This window comes from Neovison vison, chromosome 13, assembly GCF_020171115.1.
Source record: "Neovison vison isolate M4711 chromosome 13, ASM_NN_V1, whole genome shotgun sequence".
NCBI lineage: Eukaryota > Metazoa > Chordata > Mammalia > Carnivora > Mustelidae > Neogale > Neogale vison.
In genome coordinates this window covers 108820008-108841029 of record NC_058103.1, presented here as the reverse complement: position 1 = coordinate 108841029, position 21022 = coordinate 108820008, and the positions used below count along the sequence as shown (strand labels likewise).

General features: G+C 33.9%; 1 protein-coding gene across 7 annotated transcripts in view; it reads left to right on the top strand.

Moving 5' to 3' along the window:
- TCF12 (transcription factor 12) overlaps nt 1-21022 on the top strand; it is a 389433-nt gene that overhangs the window by 317496 nt on the left and 50915 nt on the right. For 2 of the 7 annotated variants that reach the window (XM_044231902.1, XM_044231901.1), the window contains exon 1: nt 11429-11601. The exons of the other annotated variants lie outside the window; for them this stretch is intronic. In XM_044231902.1, coding sequence (XP_044087837.1) covers nt 11533-11601 — 69 coding nt within the window. In that variant the 5' untranslated portion in view covers nt 11429-11532. Of the gene's footprint in view, nt 1-11428; nt 11602-21022 lie in introns of those variants that run through there. 7 annotated transcript variants of the gene reach the window in all.

Below are 21022 nucleotides of genomic sequence, written 5' to 3'. Positions count from 1 at the left end.
TCAGCTCAGGTCATGATCTCAGGGTTCTGGGATCGAGCCCCGCGTCGGGCTCTCTGCTCAGCGGGGAGCCTGCTTCCCCCTCTCTCTCTGCCTGCTTCCCCCTCTCTCTCTGCCTGCCTCTCTGCCTACCTGTGATCTCTGTCTGTCAAATAAATAAATAAAATCTTTAAAAAAAAAGAAAGGAAAGAAGTAACTTCGCAATTTTTTTCTATTGAGTAATTGTTGCCCTCTGGGCCCATCTAGGAAATGCTTTTTGAATTAAATTAAAAGGATAAAAATAAATACTGTAGAGCCATTATTTTATGTTATCTATGATAGGGAACATCATCTGTTAATGACTTCCTGCTCCAAGCTGTACTTTTCATTTTCCTGCTACTCCAGCTATTCAGATCATCAAAATATATGAACTTACTTCCTTTGTGTAAGAAACTGAATTATTTGCCCCATTTTTTCCTCCTCATTCATGCAGTTAATTCCTGGTTTTATACAATAGTAAGAGTAAATTTGTTTAAAAAATAAATAAAATAAATTACAGGTAATTCAGCCATTACAGAGCACTAGGATTGACCTAATTAACAATATAGGGTCATGATCCTCATGTGACAGAGGAGTATAGAAAACCAAAATACAGGAAACGTACTCCTAAAGGGGAAAAAAGTTAGTTTCCCTGACACAAAAATGAAACAGTGGTTATCTTTCCACACTGAATTCCTCATACTAAAATTATCTTCAGAAATTAGACCATTTGTCATCATCTGTTGCTTTCATCATTGTCCAGGTCCACTTTTTTTTTTTTTTAAGGTTTTATTTATTTATTTGACAGAGAGTGAGAGAGGGAATACAAGCAGAAGGAGGGGCAGAGAGAGGGAGAAGCAGGCTTCCTGCCAAGCAGGGAGCCCAATGCAGGGCTCTATCCCAGGACCTGGGATCATGACCTGAACTGAAGGCTCACACTTAAAGGACTGGGCAACCCAGGCACCCCTGTCCGGGCCCACCTTTATTTCTTTCCTGAATTATGGCAACATCTTCCCAACTAGTCTTCAGTTTTCCTTTAGTCATTTTTTTAACACAGGAAGAGCCTTTTAAAATCTGAATCGGATGATATTCTGTTCAGAATCCTCAAGTAGCATTTCTTACCACCTCACAGATACCATATTCTACTAATTTACCCTCTACCCACACAATTGCCCTTTTTTACTGCTCCTTAAATATATCAGGCCTGCCTTGGGGGCTTTGTATTTATTCTTTTCTCTGCCAGAGCACAACTTATTTAGTATCCCTGTAGTTAGTTTTCTTACCTACTTTTCTCTTTGATCATATATCACTTTATTACTAGGCATATTTCTTGACCATCCTACATAAAATGGTAACATGTCTCCATCACCCCCCCCCTTTTCTAACCTATTAAATTTTTCTCTATAACACCTATTACCCTCTGATATACTAGAATTTGTTCATCTGTTTTAGCCAGGAGAAACTTAATAAGGCAGGAGTTTTCTTTATGTTGTTTATTGCTTTATCTGCAGCACCTAGGTGCATAATAGATGCTCAGTGAATACTTGTTGAATAAATGAACAAACTCAAATGATTTGCAGTATAGGCATCGCTCTTCTTTTCACCCCGGACCATGCTCAGCTGAGTCATCTCAGAAAGCACAAACAACATACTGGGTAATCTGAAATTAATTTATCCTTCAAGATGAACTAGGTATATTTTATCCATCTATATTATAAGTGTTTAACACACGTAAACTTTGTATAAAGCTTTTCAGGGAGGAAAAGAAAATCTCCACAATTTTTTATCAGAAAAGTGGAAGTCTTTTTAGTGGCAAAGATCACTGAAATTCTTTCCATTTATATAGATTCAGTCTTTCCCTGTGTTAGATATATTAGAGTTAGGAAGATCTGCATTTGGTTTTCCATGTGAGGTTTTAGCATTTGATAGCTGTGTTCTTATATTCCAATTTTAACAGCAATAATAGTTTGAACCTTTATATTTATATATATTTATTTATATATGTATTTATATATGTATATCAATTATTACAATCTGAAATAACCAATATTAGGGTAAACAAGTATTCTCAAGATCACACAACTGTAAAGGTACTATAGTATTGCTACCTGCTTTTCATTCTTTACTTTCCTGTTGTATCTAGTAAATGTAACCGGCCTACATGATTATTACCTGTTTATAATCCACATGACAATCTCTTTTATCGATCTACTAAATTCTCCAGCCAAAAGGCACAAAGAAGCAACTCACAGGCCCAAAATTCTTTATTACAAAATAGAGCAGGAGCCACAGCGTACTTAATTCCATAGCCTCCCCATTGACTCCTTAACTTTTTGTTGCTTGCTAAAATTATAACAAACCGTCTTTGTAGAGGCCTACATGTATATTTCAAGGACATAGCCAAAAATCTTTTGTTTTTCAGATGATGCTGTGTCAAAAACATAAAATGTCTTGCATGTAGATCAAATTGTACATTACTGAGAAATCAAAATTGTGGGGTCCTGGCTGACTCAGTTGGTGAAGAGTATACTCTTGATCTCGGGGTTCTGAGTTCCAGTCCCATGCTGGATGTCGAGATTACTTAAAAATAAAATCTTTAAAAAAAAAAGAAAGAAATCAAATTGATATTGAGCTAATTGAACAAAGACAAAGTTAGATAAGAGCAGTTATCTATTGGTACAATGTTAACCTCATTTTTTTTTCTTTTTTACCATTTTTAGACACTGCATAGCTATTTTAAAAGATGTTAGTTTTATCCTTTTTTAAAGATGTATTCATTTGTTTTAGAGAACACAAGTGAGGAGGAGTAGGGGAGGGAGAATCTCAAGTAGACACCATGCTGAGCATGAGCCTGAAATGAGGCTCAGTCTCACAACCCTGACATCATGACCTGAGCCAAAATCAAGAATTGGACTCTTAAATGACTGCACCACCCAGGTGCCCCAAAAGTTAGTTTTAAATGAAAATATTACTAGGTAATAGAAATATATAACTAACCCCTTATAAAGATATTTCATTTGCTAGCAAAAATGTTATTAGAATATAAAGCATTTAGAGTTAGCTTTGGGACCAAGAAGTTGTAATTATGTTTTTGAATTCCATTTTGGATCAACCTTTCATTTCATGTAAGGCTTTTAAGCTTTTAATTATGCCACTCACAGATACAATTATAAAAATACAATTTAAGCTTGGTGTGGACAGTGGGTCTCATCTATGCCAGTGAGTCACAGCCCTGGGTCTTCAAAAATAATAATATAAGAAGATGTAAAATATTTTTAAAAACTAACAAATTGTTTAGTTTGCTGAAATAAAAGTATCCAATCTGTAAGACATCACATTTCTTTCACTAGAATGATTTCAGCTCAGCATGGCAAAGTTTCATTTCCCCTTTAATCAGAAGTTCTGAATGAAAGTTATATGGCTTCGTTGTTTTTTTATAGATTTTATTTATTTATTTGACAGAGATCACAAGTAGGCAAAGAGGCAGAGAGAGAGAGGAGGAAGCAGGCTCCCTGCTGAGCAGAGAGCCCAATGTGGGGCTCCATCCCAGGACCTTGAGATCACGACCTGAGCCAAAGGCAGAGGCTTTAACCCCCTGAGCCACCCAGGCGCCCCTTTGTTTTTTTTTTTTTAACAGGGAAAAGTAGTGGTTATAATTTAATTTTAAAAATTGAGAGACAAAATTCTTGCAAAAAAGGAATTCAGTGTTTTGAGGTGGAATAGATAGTAAAAGATTTTATTGGTGGTGAAGTGGCTGTGAAATCTTTGGGATAATTTAATGCCTGTACTTTGCAGAAATGGAGACTTCAAGTCAGGGAAATGCACTGTCCTACCCTAAACTCCCGTACCTTCTAAGAGACAGAGCTAAAACCTGGATCCCTATCTCCTGACTCCTAATCCAGTGCTCTTTTTCATTATATGGTATGACTCCATAGTTCTGGAACCTGAGCACACATTACAGAGTACTCTGAGTGGTAGGGAGAATATATCTGCCATATTATATGCACTTGTAATACAGATACTGTTGACCTTAATAATAAAAGTTATTTTACCAGTAAAAATGAGTTTATTTGGGAGTAACAGAGAATTGCAATTCACGACAAATAAACTATGACAAAACCATAGGTAAGTCCGACAAAGGAAAGGAATGTTACTTTAGGAAGAAAAAGAAAGCTGGGAAGGTTGTTTTGAAGCAAAGCCCCTTAGAGAAAAGCAGGATTTCAGGGTGAAGATTTCTCATTGATGAGCTGTGGAGGTAGTCAGTTTCTTATAGGAAATGCAATATAAGTCTTTTCCTTTGGACACTGTAAATGATGATTGTTTCCAGTTGAGGATTCTTCTTTTAGGGCTCTATAATTGACAAACCTTCTTGTAATTGACATTGACTGATAGGGCTCGCATTCCAACCTCCCCTCACTTCAGTGAGGTTTCCTTTTAATAGTTTTCTAGTACATAGAACAAGTAACTTAACAGGTTTCTTTTTTCAAAGTTTTGTTCTGTGACCTAGTCTGTCTGATAAAGGACACTTATTGGGGTGGCATTATTGCATTTCCCAGTGAAATTATGTTTTGTTTTGTTTTGCTTTGCTTTGTCCTGTGTTGAACTGACACCATCTCTTATTTCCTCCTGTTTATGATACCCTTCTAGATGTGTTTTCAAAACGAACTATTAATTGACTTTTCTTGAGAATGTTCACCATAACTTCATAGTAAGAAACCATTCTTTTTAAGATAGTTTTTTCCATAAATTTGGGATCTGGGTGACTTCTTCCAGTGACTATATGACTACTTGATTACAGATATGAGGCAGGATGATTTGGTGGACTCTAGATATTTAATTAATTATAGATATATAGTACTTAAAAATTACTACCACGGACAAGAATTTTTACTGAAACAAAAATCATAGATTGGGGCCAGATATAGTTTCATGTATAAATTACTTAGAGCTTTAGGTTGCAGATTCTTGAAATGACTGTGGACTAAAATGCAGGTGTTACTTTTGGTCTCTTTAAAAATAAGACTTAGTACACTGTTGCTGTTCCATTTCTCATAAATTGAAAGGATCTAGTGCTTTCCAACTCAGAAGAAAAAAACTATAGAAGAAACAAAAAGAGTTGTGTGGACTTTCTCTAAGTGAGAGCTAACTTAACCCAAGACCACATTGTTTACCTTTTACAGATGATTTTAAATAATAGCTTTGTTTGCTTACAGTTTTGTTGTTGGGTTGCCTAATAAGTCGATAGTGAAAGACTTTGTCTTGAAAGCTCTTCAGAAGTGCTGGTTCATTGAGGAATTGAAAACCTGGGTGTCATCCTCCTCATTGTTTTTACATGCACACACACCATTAGGCAGCCCTGTGATTATAGAGCCATCTGCAGGAAAGTTATCAAGTTGCAGCATAGTTAATGATTCTCTTACCATGTTATTGCAAGTGGCAAATGAGAAGTGACAAACTGCAATTCATGTGGGGAAAGAAATGGAGAGTCAAGAGATGTAGGAATTACTAGGGAAGGGGGGACCCCCTCCTTTAATTTTTCAAAGAAAACTGCTTTGTCATGGTGAGTTTGTGATCAAAAGAAACATGCAATTTGCTTCAGGTTTTATATATTCTCAGTAATTACAGTTCTATCTCATTTGAAGGGTGTCTAATGATAGCCTTTGAGAGGCTTTGTATGATCTGTCAGCTCTTTTCGTGTTGATATCAGGAGGATACTATTTATTTACCCCAAAATGAGATTTATTTGATTTCTCCTCCAGGAGTTAGGGTTGTTTTTTACACATTCTCATTGTATTCATATGGTTGTCAAAAGAGGAACTAAACAAGTGTTCTTTTGCCCTATAAATGCAGTTTATATAGCTGGTTCTTACCACTGGCTATATAGATCGTTGTTTTCTGTTTTGTTAATCATTAAGGATCTGTAAAACTCAAGTTAGGCTTGAGATATTTGTAAAGAAGCAATAAGAAATCTGATGTTCTGTATCTGAGACAGGTAATATGATTTGTGAACTTCAGCATTGTTTTTACTCTGGTCTGAGAAGTGTGTATTTACATGTGTGTTGATGTTCCTCATATCCAGTCAATATAAAAATAAACTGTATCAGTATTCAGACCAACCTTCAGTATCATCCACTCTAAGTCTGATTATTATTTGGTTTGGCTAAGATTTAGGTACTCAAAATTAAGGCATAATTGGAACAATTTTTTCAGAGTATTCACCTGAGTAAATAACACTCAATATAGTCTTTGATTTTAAAGATTTCCTACAGTGGAAAACAGTATTTGGAGGCCTCTTTACTGATTGAATGGTATCAGCAAAATTAGAATGACACTGTTGTATTGGAAGATGCCTTACATGATTTAACATCAGTAGCATTATTATCTTTAAATAATATGCCTTGAATGTTAATCATTTTGTTTGAGAGAGATGCGTTACTTTTTAAGATTATTTATTTATTTATTTATTTGAGAGAGCGCAAGCAGGGGGAAAAGTAGAGGGAGAGGGAGAAGCAGGTTCCCTTATTTATTTATTTATTTATTTATTTATTTATTTATTTGAGAGAGCGCAAGCAGGGGGAAAAGTAGAGGGAGAGGGAGAAGCAGGTTCCCCACTAAGTAGGGAGCCCGATGTGGGGCTTGATCCTAGGACCCCATGATCATGACCTGAGCCAAATGCACACACTTAACCAACTAAGCCACCCAGGTGCACTGAGAGAGAGAGATGCATTATTTTGCTAGAGTTTTATATGCTGGTTTTCTCCTTTGCAAAAGTAAATTTTCTAAATTGTGAAGGTTTTAGAAAAAGACCAGAAGCAACCTCCTGAACACTTAGGAATGACTTTAGTAACAAAGCATCATAAACTAGAAAATCTACAATACAGTGTTCACATATAAAGCCTGGTATTGTGGTATCTGATTTTGTTAGCCAGCCTAACTAAAATACTACATGTTGGGGCGCCTGGGTGGCTCAGTGGGTTAAGCCTCTGCCTTCGGCTCAGGTCATGGTCCCAGGTCTTGGGATTGAATCCTGCATCGGGCTCGGGCTCTCTGCTCAGCAGGGAGCCTGCTTCCCCCTCTCTCTCTGCCTGCCTCTCTGCCTACTTGTGATCTCTGTCAAATAAATAAATAAAATATTTAAAATAAATAAATAAAATACTACACATTTAGGAGACGACATTCATTCACAAGTCATCTCTCTATAACCTAAATCAGGATGAGGAGGCATTGGGGAAGGGTCTTTTGCTTTGAATCTGCCTACTCATAGATTCTATCACTTAATTATCCCTCTTAAACCTATCCTCACCCCACCTCCCTTGCAATAAATGAATAATTTATTCATTATTTACTGAGTTTCATGGTTAAGAAAACACAGAGCTCATTTGTAGAATTATTCACATGTGAACTTTGTTTGGCTTCATTACTCTGAAAGTCGTATTTTCCAGGAATTGATTCACTTAGAAATGATGTTGAAACTTTTCATGAAGAATCTTCTAACGCGTTTTAGATTCACTTTTCTAGCCAGATCTTCTGTCCTCTTGGGACAACAGAATGTTGCCTCCTTGTTTTAGAAAAATGTACAATAAGATTAACCATTAATTGGCTTTTATTAACTAATTAATTCAAGACGTATAATTCAGTTAAAATTTTCTTTTGAAAACTTTTTAGAATTTTAGATCACTCTGAAACATTCTTGCTTAAGAATAGTTTACAAGACAGGTATGAGAGTTAATAGTGACCCAAATAGGGATAAAGAAGAGATAAGAAAATAGATTAAAATAAAATATTGCATTGGTAATTCCATGAAATTTTGCGTAGTTCTCTAGGGAAGATATGTCTGTTTCCCAACCAACAGAAAAATAAGAAGGAAGAAGGAAATTTTGCATGGAGGCTTGGAATTAAACGGAAGCTGCCAGAAAGTCCCTATCTAATAGACTTTTTGAAAACACCGTTTCCTAAATCTTAAGTAAAGAAGTAAAATTGCTTAGGCAAAGTACATTATAGCTTTGTCTTACCTAGTTTAGGTCTGTGCTTGACAGCTGCTGGAATGACAGTAAATATCACATCCTAAACCAATTGAAGGAAGGGGGACTGTATTTGAAAATCGGTAAAATGCAGTAGTCCTCAAACCAGTATCATCAGTTTGTTAATAAAAGATGTATGTCCAAGTCACAGTTTTTCCAGGGTTTTGTGATATTTTCATTAGTCATGTCCCTCATGTGTATAGTCATGCCCATTTTGTTATAAAATTTGGTGATAAGTTTAGATTGTTAGACGAGGTAGCATGAATATTATGTCAGATCACATTATCTTAGAATAACACGTAAGTGATTACATAGAATTGTTAGTGGAAACAATTCAGGATAAAAAGTGCAGGACAGTTCAGAGCTCCTGTGCAGACTGCACGTCTGTCTGAAATCAGGTTTAAAAAGTGGCCCTGTCTCCAGCTGACTCGTTTTGTCATACTGAGTCACAGGATTAACCCTTGACATGTTCCTTTAAAAAAAAAAAAAAAAGCAAAGATTAAACAACTGCATTCACTAGAGCAGCACTTGATCCATGTATATGCCTTTTTTTTCCTGTAATATGATTCTTCTTAAGAAGAAAAATTGTGCTGCAGCTGTTGCATAGATTAAATTAGAATTTTTTCAAAAAATATTTTTGAGGAAGAGAAAAAAGACATCATGAAAGATCATTTGTAATTGTGATAAAGAAAATGACAGTCTATGTCAACCACTTGTTTTTTCAGGGTAAGGCCAACTTCAAAAAAATATTTGGGGATAACAAAAGACCTTGCCATTACACACAAGTGGACTCTGGGAACATTTTATTTAGATTACCACCGCTTTCTTCATTTACTATGTTTGAAAAATTAGTTTAATATCATAAATATGTAGATCTATCTAAGTTTCTGCTTCTACCTTCAATTTCAGCAGTAGTGTATACAAAGTGAATATGTTGTGTACTGGGGAAGAGGAAGGTGTCTTAAATACACATGTATGGATTGTGTATCTCTGCTTTTGAAAGTAGGAATGAAAAGGAGAAGCAAGAGCTTTTAATTACTTAACTCTGTTTAGAAACTATTATGTTTCACATTCAGATTTCAGCTTTTTTTTTTTTTTTCTCAGATTTCAGCTTTAATAGCAAACTTCTCTGGTTGCTTAATAAATTACTTTAGAACAGTAAAAGATTATAGTGTCTGACTTTACTCTGAACTTTTTTTTGCCTGAATATTATTTATTCATTTCAGAGTACCATATAGTTGTCTCTAAAATAAAGAACTGTTGATGAAATACTAAAAATTTCATCTGCTTTAATAGCAAAAATTGTATAGTTGGGTTTACATTATATTGTTTATCAGACAAAATAGTACTCTTTTTTCTGGCAAGCCCCAGAGAAATGAGCCTTACTGTAAGTGGATTTTGTTGTTGTTGTTGTTACCAATGTATAAAAGTTGTCTCAAGTTGGAGCATGATTGTAGGAAGAAAATGTTCAAGTATTATCAGCGCTTGTGGCTTCCTTCTTTTCCCCATTCCTCCTCAATTTCTGTTCAAAAGTGAATTTTTAAATTTTTTGTTATTAAGAGAAAAAGGAAATTTTATTTTAGATGATTGATTTCCCTTCCTTTTTTTTTTTAAGACTAGCTGTTCTGTCAGAGAACGACTATATCTATGAAAGAGTAAAATTTACTTGAATGGTTTTAAGGCTTGGCATTGTTAATTGTAAATCAAAGCTTTTTACACAGTTCTCTAAGGATTGAAATGGGTCTTTGTGGTCTCTCAGGAGGGGAGGAAGTTACAAACTACTCTGCAGACTGGCATTTTAATAGTCTGCTGTACAGTGATGTTCTTTTGCAGCTGCTGCTTAGTCTTTTCTGTATCTGGAGAATGTGGGGAGGTTTTATTGTTACTCCGATACCATCAGCTTTTAAATATTGTGAAGTTAGCTGGCCTCATTGTCTGATTTGGTTTTATTACTATAATTTAATCAGTATGTTTCATAAGAATGAGTTGAGTTTTTTATTTTTTGCCCTCTTATTGAATGTTTCTGGAATATTTTTTAGAAGACCTCTGCTTCATGAAAGGTGCCTTTAAAAAAAGGTGATGTGCCCCTTTTTGCAGCTTGTTAGTTCTCCTCTGATTAGCAAAGTTTTGTTAGAAGCTACAAGGCACGGGGAGGAGAGAAATACAAAGAGGTTTTGATGGGGAGAAAAGAGAGAAATGTTTCTATTTTGTTTCTCTGGGTTATAATCCAGACAAATGCAAAGACAAATTGAAAAATTTTTGAATAACAAAGTAGTATGTGGGAAAAATATGTATTTGCAGACAGTGCCTAAAACCTTTTGACTTAAAAGAATAATAAAAGGTTTAAGTCGGTGAGACATTTTTTCCTACATCTTATTTTTCCTTTTTGAGAAATCTGAGCATTAACATAAAATATAAATATAAAAAATATTGTTTAAGAGCAGTAATAAACTTGGAAGAAAGACGTCTAAGAAACCTTTTTTGGTTTATTGGCTGTAGTACACATCTTATCTGTTATACATACCAGCCTTTCATACTTTTATATAAGGGAAAACAAAACTACTACTATTTATAAGGGATAAAAAAACTACTGTATTTAACTACTAAATTGCTTTTACATATTAAATGATCTAGAAGATTGTAGTCCATTATAAACTTTAAATTGGTGTTGTGAATGACAAATATAAGGACATCTATAACTGAAAATCTGTACTAATAGGTTTGTTTTTAAAAACATTAATTTTCAAGATAAGTTTTTTAAGTTTTTATAATGAACTTTTTCATGAAATGTGCTCCATTTAACATTTTTTTTCAATATGATATTTGTAACTTAAAAAAAAAAATCATGATTTGTTCTAGCTAGTTAAGAGGTACTTACGTGACGGGTCTGCTTTCTCCCGGAAGTGATTTTGTACAAGGCTTAACTGTCTAGATCCTTCTTGTTACACATGATTCAGTGTTTCCAATTCCTGATAGCTTGATCATGTGTTTATCAAAGTTGGAAGCAACTTTAGACCAGGCCAGATGGTAATGTTGCTAGAGGTGTAGCAAGCTGGGTTTTCCTGCCACCTGTACTCTAATTAAAACTAAAAACAGATTAAGAGATGTCAGTTTGCCTTTCTTTGAGAGAGAGGTATATATATCATATATATGACCAAATTAACAATTTGGGGTATTTATTTCTAGGACACTATATCTCTTTTCATTATTTAGCATTCTTAAGTGACTGGTATTTTTTTTAAATACCCAAATTTTGTCTTACTGGTATCCTCCACGAATGCAAGGACTTGATAGAAATTGAAAGAGGTTACTTACAGCATAAACCCTCCCTCTCTGCTCTGTGAGTTGGTTCAGTCCTATTTTGCATAAGTTCCTTTTGAGTAGATCCATGTGTGGATGCATAGTGCTGAAGACTTAACTCTGTTTGGCTGTGTGGATGTATGTCTTGGAGAGAAGCTGTGTGCATTAGCTGCAAACTAACCTTTTCAAAATCAACATGTATTGTGCTTATCCTGTCCCTGGAATGGGCAGCAATTCTTTGATGTATTACTACAATGGGAAAACGGTAAGTCTTTTTCTTTGTTCATATAGCTTCTAACTGGCTTGTTTAATGGAAAACAGTGTAGACTAATTGCTTTTTACTAAAACCTGTGAGGTTTTATCATTTTCTGCAATACATTTAAACTGTATAATTCTTTGCAAGTAGTGTCAGTGAAGTTGCCTTCGACACTGTTACTAAATAGTTGTTGGCTTGTATTTTTAAAATAGGATAGAAAATAAACCTGAATTTGTGAGTTACTATTTTTAATGCCTGATGTCTTTACTAGCAATGAGCTTGAAAGTACTTATTTTTCCAATTTTTTTTAATACTGTAAACATATAATCTATATATAAAACACATACACTCACAGAGAGAAAGGATTGCTTGATGCTTTGTAGATAGAAGGGAAAGATGAAAGTCATCTTGGATATTCATAAAAATAACAAGTATGAAGCTCTGGGAATGATTAGGGAAGCAGTCAGCTAGTGAGGGCCGTATTTCCTGTTTGGAGTTTCAGGTCCAGAGCCTGACTTTACTGGGATACCATCTGTTTCCAATCAAAGCAGAATTTTGACCCTGTACAGATTCATAAAATAAATCACTGTTTTTCAAAGAATGCATTTAAACATTTTCCAAAGAATGTATTTCTGGTCAATTTATAGCACATGGTTAGATGTTTTAAAATAATACCTTTCTGTGTTGCTAAGCAAGACTTTTCTATTCTTCAATCACTTAGTATTATTCAGAATGTTTCTGCAAAAGAATCTTTAAGTCAGAGGATTTTGTATATTCTAAAAGTGAACTTCACTGGAAGATCAGCAGTTACTTTTATAAGATCATTGATCAACATAGTAAAAATGTTGTCCTAGTGAATTACAATCTTGGGTTTATGTCAGAAATTCAGTATTTTCCTCCTCAGTCTTTGTAAAAAAAAGTTTTCCCTCGGGTGTCTTATTAAATATATATATGACTTTGGTAATTTTGTTGTTGTTGTTTGGGAGTAAAGGCATTTTTAATGTTAATGTTTGAAGTTATAAAGAAAATACAATTACATTTTCCTAAAATAGGTGTAAAGTCAGATATATTTGTTCCTTCCCTTTTACCAGTTGAAAATCTTTTTCAGTAGCATGTGGTTCTAACCAGGGTACATGAGAACTAATGAAAGCACTTTTTCATTCTCTGACTGCTTTGGGAAGGCCTCTTTGGACTCTGTTAGCAATTGGTTGTTAACTTTAGGGTAAGCTTTTCTAATAGATGATAATCGAGCCAAAATATTGGAAACCCATTAAAAACTATATGTTCACACTATGCATATAAGCAGAGCTTTGGAAAATGTGAGCAGTAGCTCTAGAATGTAAGTGAAATTACTTGATCTCTGTATAGCTTCCTTGCTAACTGTCTTTAAAGTGTGAAAATTCTTTTATGTCCAATTCTGAGTAAAATAGACATTTTGAAGATTGTGTGTGTATGTGTCTGTGAGTTCAGTAAAATTAATTATACAGGACCTCTGAAGCAGAGAGCCTGTAACTCAAATTGAGTTTAGATTTTATTCTTTCAAGAGCACAGAACACTCTATTACAACATTTCTCTTTGTTCTACATTGGGTTGGGGGCAGGGGACAGCTTTGATTGTATTAAGTATTTCCAGACTTACGGTAGATGACATAGCTAGTATGATAGAGAAGTGTAGCCTGAAAATTGATAGCCTGTGCCTGATTTAGGTCAAAGGTGACTTTTATGTTCTTGAAAAATGCACAAAGAGCTGATATATTGCTTAGTTCTCTGTATCATAAGGCCCTAGTCTTAATGTATTTTCTTATATATATTTTACTTTTACCACCTCTAGTTTCTTTTATTCTCTTATTAACTCTTCAATAAGAAAATGATGTAGTATGTAATTACATTATCCAAAAACTATGTGAATGCCTCATTTTCCTATATATATTGGGAAATGTCTACATATCATGGTAAAAACTGACACTTTAACTTAGAATTTCCAGTCTCTAAGTGAAATATACTTCCTTACTTCAGTTATGGAATACTTATATAATCTTCATAGTGAACAAGTTAAATTTAAGCTCACTCTTTAATCCTACCTTACATTTTATTTTAGATGATAGGGCAGAATAATAGTTTGAAATACTAACAAGTTCCCATTGATTTCATTTTTAAAATCCCATTGTGGGTATTAGGGAGCAAGAAATCCTAAGTGGTCCTGGTCTTAAAGTACTTTCTCTTTTTTTCCAGTTTTTATTTTTAAGTTTTCAAGTTGGTTTCATGCATTTAAGGGTGGTTGAGGTACTTTAACAGTAAGACTGAATAGTCTCTAGCAAAAAAAAAAAAAAAAAACAGATTAATGAAAGAATAGGCTTTCCATATTTTATTAATTAAGATTTTCTGATAGCAGTATATTGTTTGAAATATAAAGGCCTGAGCATCTATATGCAGAAAAGCCAAGATGTTAACCCTGTTTTTCCCACTATTCATAAAGAGAAGGTGTTAATGATCTGTATCATATGTAGCCTTTGTGTACCTGTATTCTATAACATACTATAAAATATTAATATGTGTTTATCATAAACAGGAAACTGAAAACCATTTGGAATATCAATTTTTTGAGATTTAAAAAACAGCAAGGAAAAATGAGTTTCTGAGCTCTTTATGTATAAAGAACTTGGCCTGCATTCAGTTTTCTCATTGATATGACTAAATTGTGTCCTTTATGCAGAAAGGTAGAAAGTCTTAGAGGTAAAGGAAGTAAAGTTTTGGGAGGAAACTGTTTTCTTCACCTTGAGGATTCTGGAGTTTCGGCCTGCCTTTGATCTGATCAGCCTCCATTTTCTAGACCTTGAAATGAAGAGATCCTACAGAGTGTTCCAGGTATAAAAATTGTAGCAAGTACAGACATGATGCTCTTTTAATTGTATAAGGGGATTATTTTAATCTTATCAGAGACAACACAGAAATCCAAGTTTTGAAACCCAAGCTTAGAAATACATTTTTAATATATTGAGCTTCTTTGGATGGAATCTGGGAAAGAAGAGACAGGAACTAAAATGATTATAAGGGCTACTCTGTGTCAGGAGCTACACTGAGGGCTTTATGTTGACCTCATTTAACTCACAACCACTCTGTCATTTAGTTGTTACTGTCATTCTTTTATAAATAAAGAAAATGAGGTTCAGGGAAGTTAAGTGATTTGCTCAAGCCCCAGCCAGTTAGTAAGTGCTGAGGTCAGAATTGAACCCAGATCTGTCTCCCAAGAGCAGGTTTTCCTAAGGGCAAGTTAACTATCCTTCATAGCAAAGGGCCAGACTTCATTTATCCTTACTATAATTTGTATCAAAATATACTACACTGGAAAGAAAATGTAACAGGAAAACACAAGGCCATTCTTATAAATACTTAATGTATTTTGCATATGTAATAAGACTAATAGTTTTATGAATGCAAATTGATGTGGTCAGTCAAGCAGATATTTATTACTTTCTGTTTAAGATGAAGAGCTTTAAACTAGGTTTGTTTAAAAACTCAGGAAATCAGACTAGCGGTGGTCTCCTCTTTTAATAGAACTCATAGTACTGAAAATTGGTTTAACCATGGTTTTGGCACCTATCTGCCCATGTAGTTTGTATTTTCATAAAAATTAAGAGTAGGAAGCAGCTAAAATTTCATTGTAAATACATCTAAGCCTTGTGTTGCAAATAAACATTCTCACTTAATAAAGCACAGAAACCAGCGTGAAAGTATATAGAGTTACATTTCAGTTCCATTGGGGATTTATTGCTAATTAACATGAGAGAGGAAAGTACAAGTGAATTAATTCAAGTTTCCAGCTTGTCTCTAGGCCCAGTAGAGTGAAACCTAACATTTGTATGATGAGGAAAACAAGAATTAATTTAAGAATTCTATAAAGATACAATGCTAACGACATAGAAGGACAAGGACTTTAACTTAAACCTACTTTGATTTTTCTCCTCTTTATCAAACTGCCTGAGATTATATTCCAGACATAAGTCCAAGGATTTTTTCCCCTTTAATTTGTGGACACAAATACCAATGAGTTAAAATTATAGCTGTTGCCAGCAGAGTATCTCATCACTGGTCAGCTTTATTAATATTTTAGAAAGAAACTTATATCCCTTTCATGAATGTTCATGAATGTGTTGAAGAAAGAGATCAGGTTCTGTATTGTTGGATCTAAATTTTTTTTTAAATGTAGGCAGCTAAGGAGTGACATTCATTGGTTTGTTTACTATATTATCCTAGAACACAAGTTTCAAAACCAGTCCCTTAAAAATTCCGTAGTTTATCTCTCGGGAAAAACTGTGGTCATTATGACAATGATAGCAATTATAAAAGGAGCAGGTGAAAAATGCCCAGTGATGTTAAGATTAATACAAATGTGCTTGACCTCCTAAGACATTTTTCTCACAATTGAAAACCGGTAATATCTAACTATGCTTGTTAGACAGCAGAACTAGTAATTTATTTTAAGCTGCTTTGTACTGAAAACTAGAATTTTGTTTTCTTATTGTTAGGAAATTTGACTTCATTTCATCCCTAAACATGTCTCTGAGAATTCTTGGGAAAAGACATTGATACTTTTATTTAGGAAAATAAAAACATGAATTTTTTGTCCCTTTTATTAAAATGCCAGCTGTGTTTTTAGCAGGCTACTTAGGTAAAATGAATCCTTGATAGAGATGGCTTGTACGTCCTTGAGTTAGTCCTTGTACTTCAGACATTCTGTGTCATGATACCTTTGGTTTTGATTCTTACTGAAACTGTCTAAACATTTTCCCTCTTAGGCTTGGAATTACCATAAAAACTCCAGTAGTAGATTGGACTTTCTGGCAAAGTGGCAAAAGTTCTATTTTTATGTAATAATAAAATACTAAAAACATTGAAATATTAAATGTTATCTAAATATTCTTAGATATTAGAAAATTCTTAAATTAGACTGTTTCATAGATTTGTTTAAAAATGTTACTGTCTTCCTTTGGGGTTATATTTCTTTTAATTTTGATTAGAGAAGGAATAAGGAAATTGGGAAGACCTAAATTTCAGAAACTTCAAAAATTTGCCATTTAGGTTAAAGATGCTTTGTATTTGAATTTATACTTTGGATCAGTATTTATATGTAAATTAGTAGAATAATTGACCCAAAATGATGAGAAAAATCAATAGGGAATTGTTTTTAGGAAATTTCTTAAACTTCTTCTAACACCTACCTAGCACCCTGCCTGAATCAGTATAATTCTTAAAGCCAAATTTTTATTTACTCTTTTAAACAGCCTCTTTTTACAAAAATTCGGAAATAGAAACTGTTGTTTGTATTATTGTGTGAGGAACTTGAATAGGTTAATCAGCAGTAACTAAAAAATAAATTCTTAAAGTAATTACCTAGTTTTTCTTAATTTTTAAGTGTTGATATTTAAACATGCATATCTTAAAAATTACTGGCCCGGAGGTTTAATTACATTTTTTAATAAAAAAGATGGGCTTTGACTTAGGTTGTGGTTTTCTTTTTCCCAGTGATCTAGACTTTTTTTCCCCAGGTTTTTAGATACTCAGGTATGTCTTGTGATATTCATATTGTTTAATACAAAATATAGTTATATAAAAATAAGGTAAATTAAGTGGATGTTCCTGTATGTAGTATTATACTTTTATTTTGAAATTATGATGGTAGGGTAAACTAGCCAAATGTTTTGTTCTGTTATTTTGTTAAGTTGATAAAGACTGTACTGAAGGTGATTTGTCTTATTATTTTAGACTTTTCACATATTGGATGCCCATGTTAGCATGTATTAAAGTGTTTAATGATACTTATTAGAAAGAAAACTGCCATTCAAATCATCTTGACAGTAGGGCTAATCGAAGCCTAAACATAATGAAATTTTGATAGAGATTACTGTATTAAAGCATGTTCAGAAAAATGGATAAGCTCCTCCATCTTTCTTTTTTCCAAATCAGTTGACGATGTTCCTAAATTGTTTGACAGTTTAGGCTGATTTTGGTTTTCATAGGCTTTGGAGCTTACAAGAGGTCAAGAATATTTCTTTAAAAATAATTTATATAATTCTAAACCGAGTAAGGAAAAATGATCTAAACCTATGTTGTTCAGTATAGTAACCACTAGTCACATATGACTATTTTATTAAAGTAAAATTAAAAATTCAGTTCCTCAGCTGTACTATTCATATTTCAAGTGTTCAGTAGTCACATGTAACCAGTGGCGACTCTGTTGTATAGAACAGATGTGGAACATATTCATCATCACAGAAACCTCTATTGGATAGTGTTCATCTAAGGCATTCCTCTCATTTTCTGTGGAAGGGTATCTTAATTAAGATTTATAGCTATTCTCACATACTAAGGAAAATTCCCAACTCATCTCCTCATCATTTGGGACATTTAAAAATATCAGCCACCACACAAGCTATGGATCTATTTTTAAAGGCATGGGGAGTGACATCGTCTTTTAACCCGTCACTGGATGTGACAAGATTTAAAAAAACAAACAAAATGAAAAAGGAAAACCTGTCTTTTTAGCAAAAGCTACTATTTCTTTGCATCTTTTCTCAAAAACTATCAGAAAATCGTTATGGCTCCCTGCCTGACAGGGATGTTTCCAGTATTAATCACAGGAAGGATGCACTAAAATCAAGAACACAGTGCACAGTTCCAGCCTTCGAGCTAAACGGAGAATGAACTGCCCTGAATTTGGAGTTATCCATATGACTAAACTGAATCATCCAAGCAAGTAAAAAGGCATGTTTTTATTAACTTGACTCCCAGTTGGTTGAATGAGCTAAAACATCCCAAGGATAATTGTGTAACCACTGTAAAGAGTGATTATAAATATTCATCCCTGAAATGCTCTGTCACTCTTAAAAAGTAAGTTTGGGTAGGATGAGATGAGGACATTAAAGATACTGATGTGGATTTGTTCTGTTCAGCTACACTTAACAGGGAGGTATCTTAGATTTTCACTTATATTCACTCAAGTTGAAATAAATGGTATAGTTCTGTTCACCAGAAACTCAGAATTTCTCTCATCACAATTCCTAGAGGATAAAGTGTAAGTAAAGTGGGAGTAAAGAGGATAAAGTGGTAACAGTTGTGAGCCTGACATTCTGAAATGGAAGTTAGAATTCTAAAGAAAATTTCTAAATATCAACCACATTCTAATGGAATATCTTAAATTACTTAATTGTACCTTTTTCTAAGATTTTATTTTTTTAATTAAGTGAATTAAGTTAATCTCTAGACCCAAGGTGGGGCTCAAACTCACAACCCCAAGACCAAGAGTCACACACTGTACCAGCTGCCCTCTATTTCTCTTTTAAATAGTTTGATTCCTGGTAGATTTTAATCATCTTAAAGCATATGTAAGCATATATATTCCTTTCTCTTAATTTTAAGATTGTTTGTTGTGATACAAAATCATACTTAAGATGTAAACGTATGATTAGATCATTAACTAGGAAAAAAACTGGCATCTATGTGCAGGTGATCAGATGACATAAGCAGTCTGGTTTTAATTTGTGGCCAGTACTGATTGTAACTAAAAGAGACTTGCTCTTTTTGTGGAATTGGCTGACTATTTCCCTACATCTGGAGTTAATAAAGTCTTTGAGACCACATCAGTTGCGCTTTGCCGCAGGAACTCTTTGATCTGAAAAATTGAGACTGGCACAACTGCTGCTTCATAACATTGCATCTCTGTTTTTGCAAGCTATGGTTAAGATACCAAAAGTCAAGTTATTTGGACAGTGTTAGAAATGCTGTTAGGTGGGCCTCTTTGAGGATAACATTTTTCAAAACATTTTTATTATGATTAAAAACTTTGAACGTATGTTAGTAAATAAATGATAAACTTTTAATAGCTTAGAGTTTTCACCATTTTCATTTATAAGGTCTGTCTTTTAAGAGTCTGTTTATTCTTTTTCAGAGTCTGTTTATAAAGACTAACATTAAAAAACTTTACATCTAAAATGAGCCCTGTTTTTTTCCATACAGCTTAAAATTTTTACATAGGAATAGGACAGTCTCTTCTGCTTTGGTGGTTTATCTTGGTTTCCTTGTTTTCCATGACAGCAGTCATTAACCATTATCTGATCAGCATATTCTCCTTTATTTAACTCTGATTTGTAAATCAGTACAGTCAGGTTTATCCTTTATTTGCTTTTATAATTGCAAACATTTCGAATTTTCTAAAGTGTAAGTATATCATGTGGAATACAGTGAATTGAATGGGAATAGGATATGTAAATATAAACTGACAATTTATGCATGTAAATTGACAAATTATGTAGATTTTTTTGTATGAGATGACACAACTCACATCTCAACTGGAGATGACAATGAGATGACAATCTCAACTGGAGATTTTTTTCCATAAGTTGGAGGCTTGCATACTGTTTCAGTCTATAACCTAGATAGGATTAGAGAATTTTTTATTTCATACTTTGAGATCAGTGATGGTGTATACAGTAAAGAAGCATTTGTGACAAAAAGCATATGTTCTAATGTTCTCTTCAAAATTTTATCTCATTTGTATTTTCTTACTGGGTCTTTGGATTTACTTTATTCTTCATTGTAGTTTCAGCCTAGTTTGGAAAAATCTTTGTATAAAGGAGACAAAGGACATCTGGCTGTGGCTAAGTTTAGACACTGAAACTTGATTAAAAGAAAAAAGTGCAAAATTCCTTTCCTGAAAACTTTTCCTGCCCATCAGTCTATATAATACATTCCAAACACATTTGTATATACCCATTTATTTCATTCTGACATTATCTTATGTAATAGCGCTAAACTAGAAAAATAAATTTATTTTTTTTTTAAAGATTTTATTTGTTTATTTGACAGACAGAGATCACAAGTAGACAGAGAGGCAGGCAGAGAGAGAGAGAGAGAGAGAGAGAGGGAAGCAGGCTCCCTGCTGAGCAGAGAGCCCGATGTGGGACTCGATCCCAGGACCCTGAGATCATGACCCGAGCCCAAGGCAGCGGCTTAACCCACTGAGCCACCCAGGCGCCCAAGAAAAATAAATTTAATATGTGTAATGGGAAAGAAAGGATATTTTATCTGCCATATTCCTTTATCTGCGATCTTTCTAGGTAGTTCTTGGGAATCCATCTTGTCTCAAACTTCTCAGGTACCACAGGTGTGTGGGATGTTATAGGAAACTAACCTAAATGCCGGTTCACTGAAAAGAAACACCTGTGCTAGTATGAAGCTGACTAGCAAAAAATGTAAAAATAGACTTTTTAATCTTTTATTTAGCATGAGTTGTATTTATAAGTAGGATTATGCGGACAAAAAACTGTAAGAAACACCATTCAAGAACTGAACAGGGCAATATTTTGTAGAATAACAGCTTCTGCAAGAATGACAGAAATGATTGAGATACTGTTTGCTAATACTTGGTGCTTACT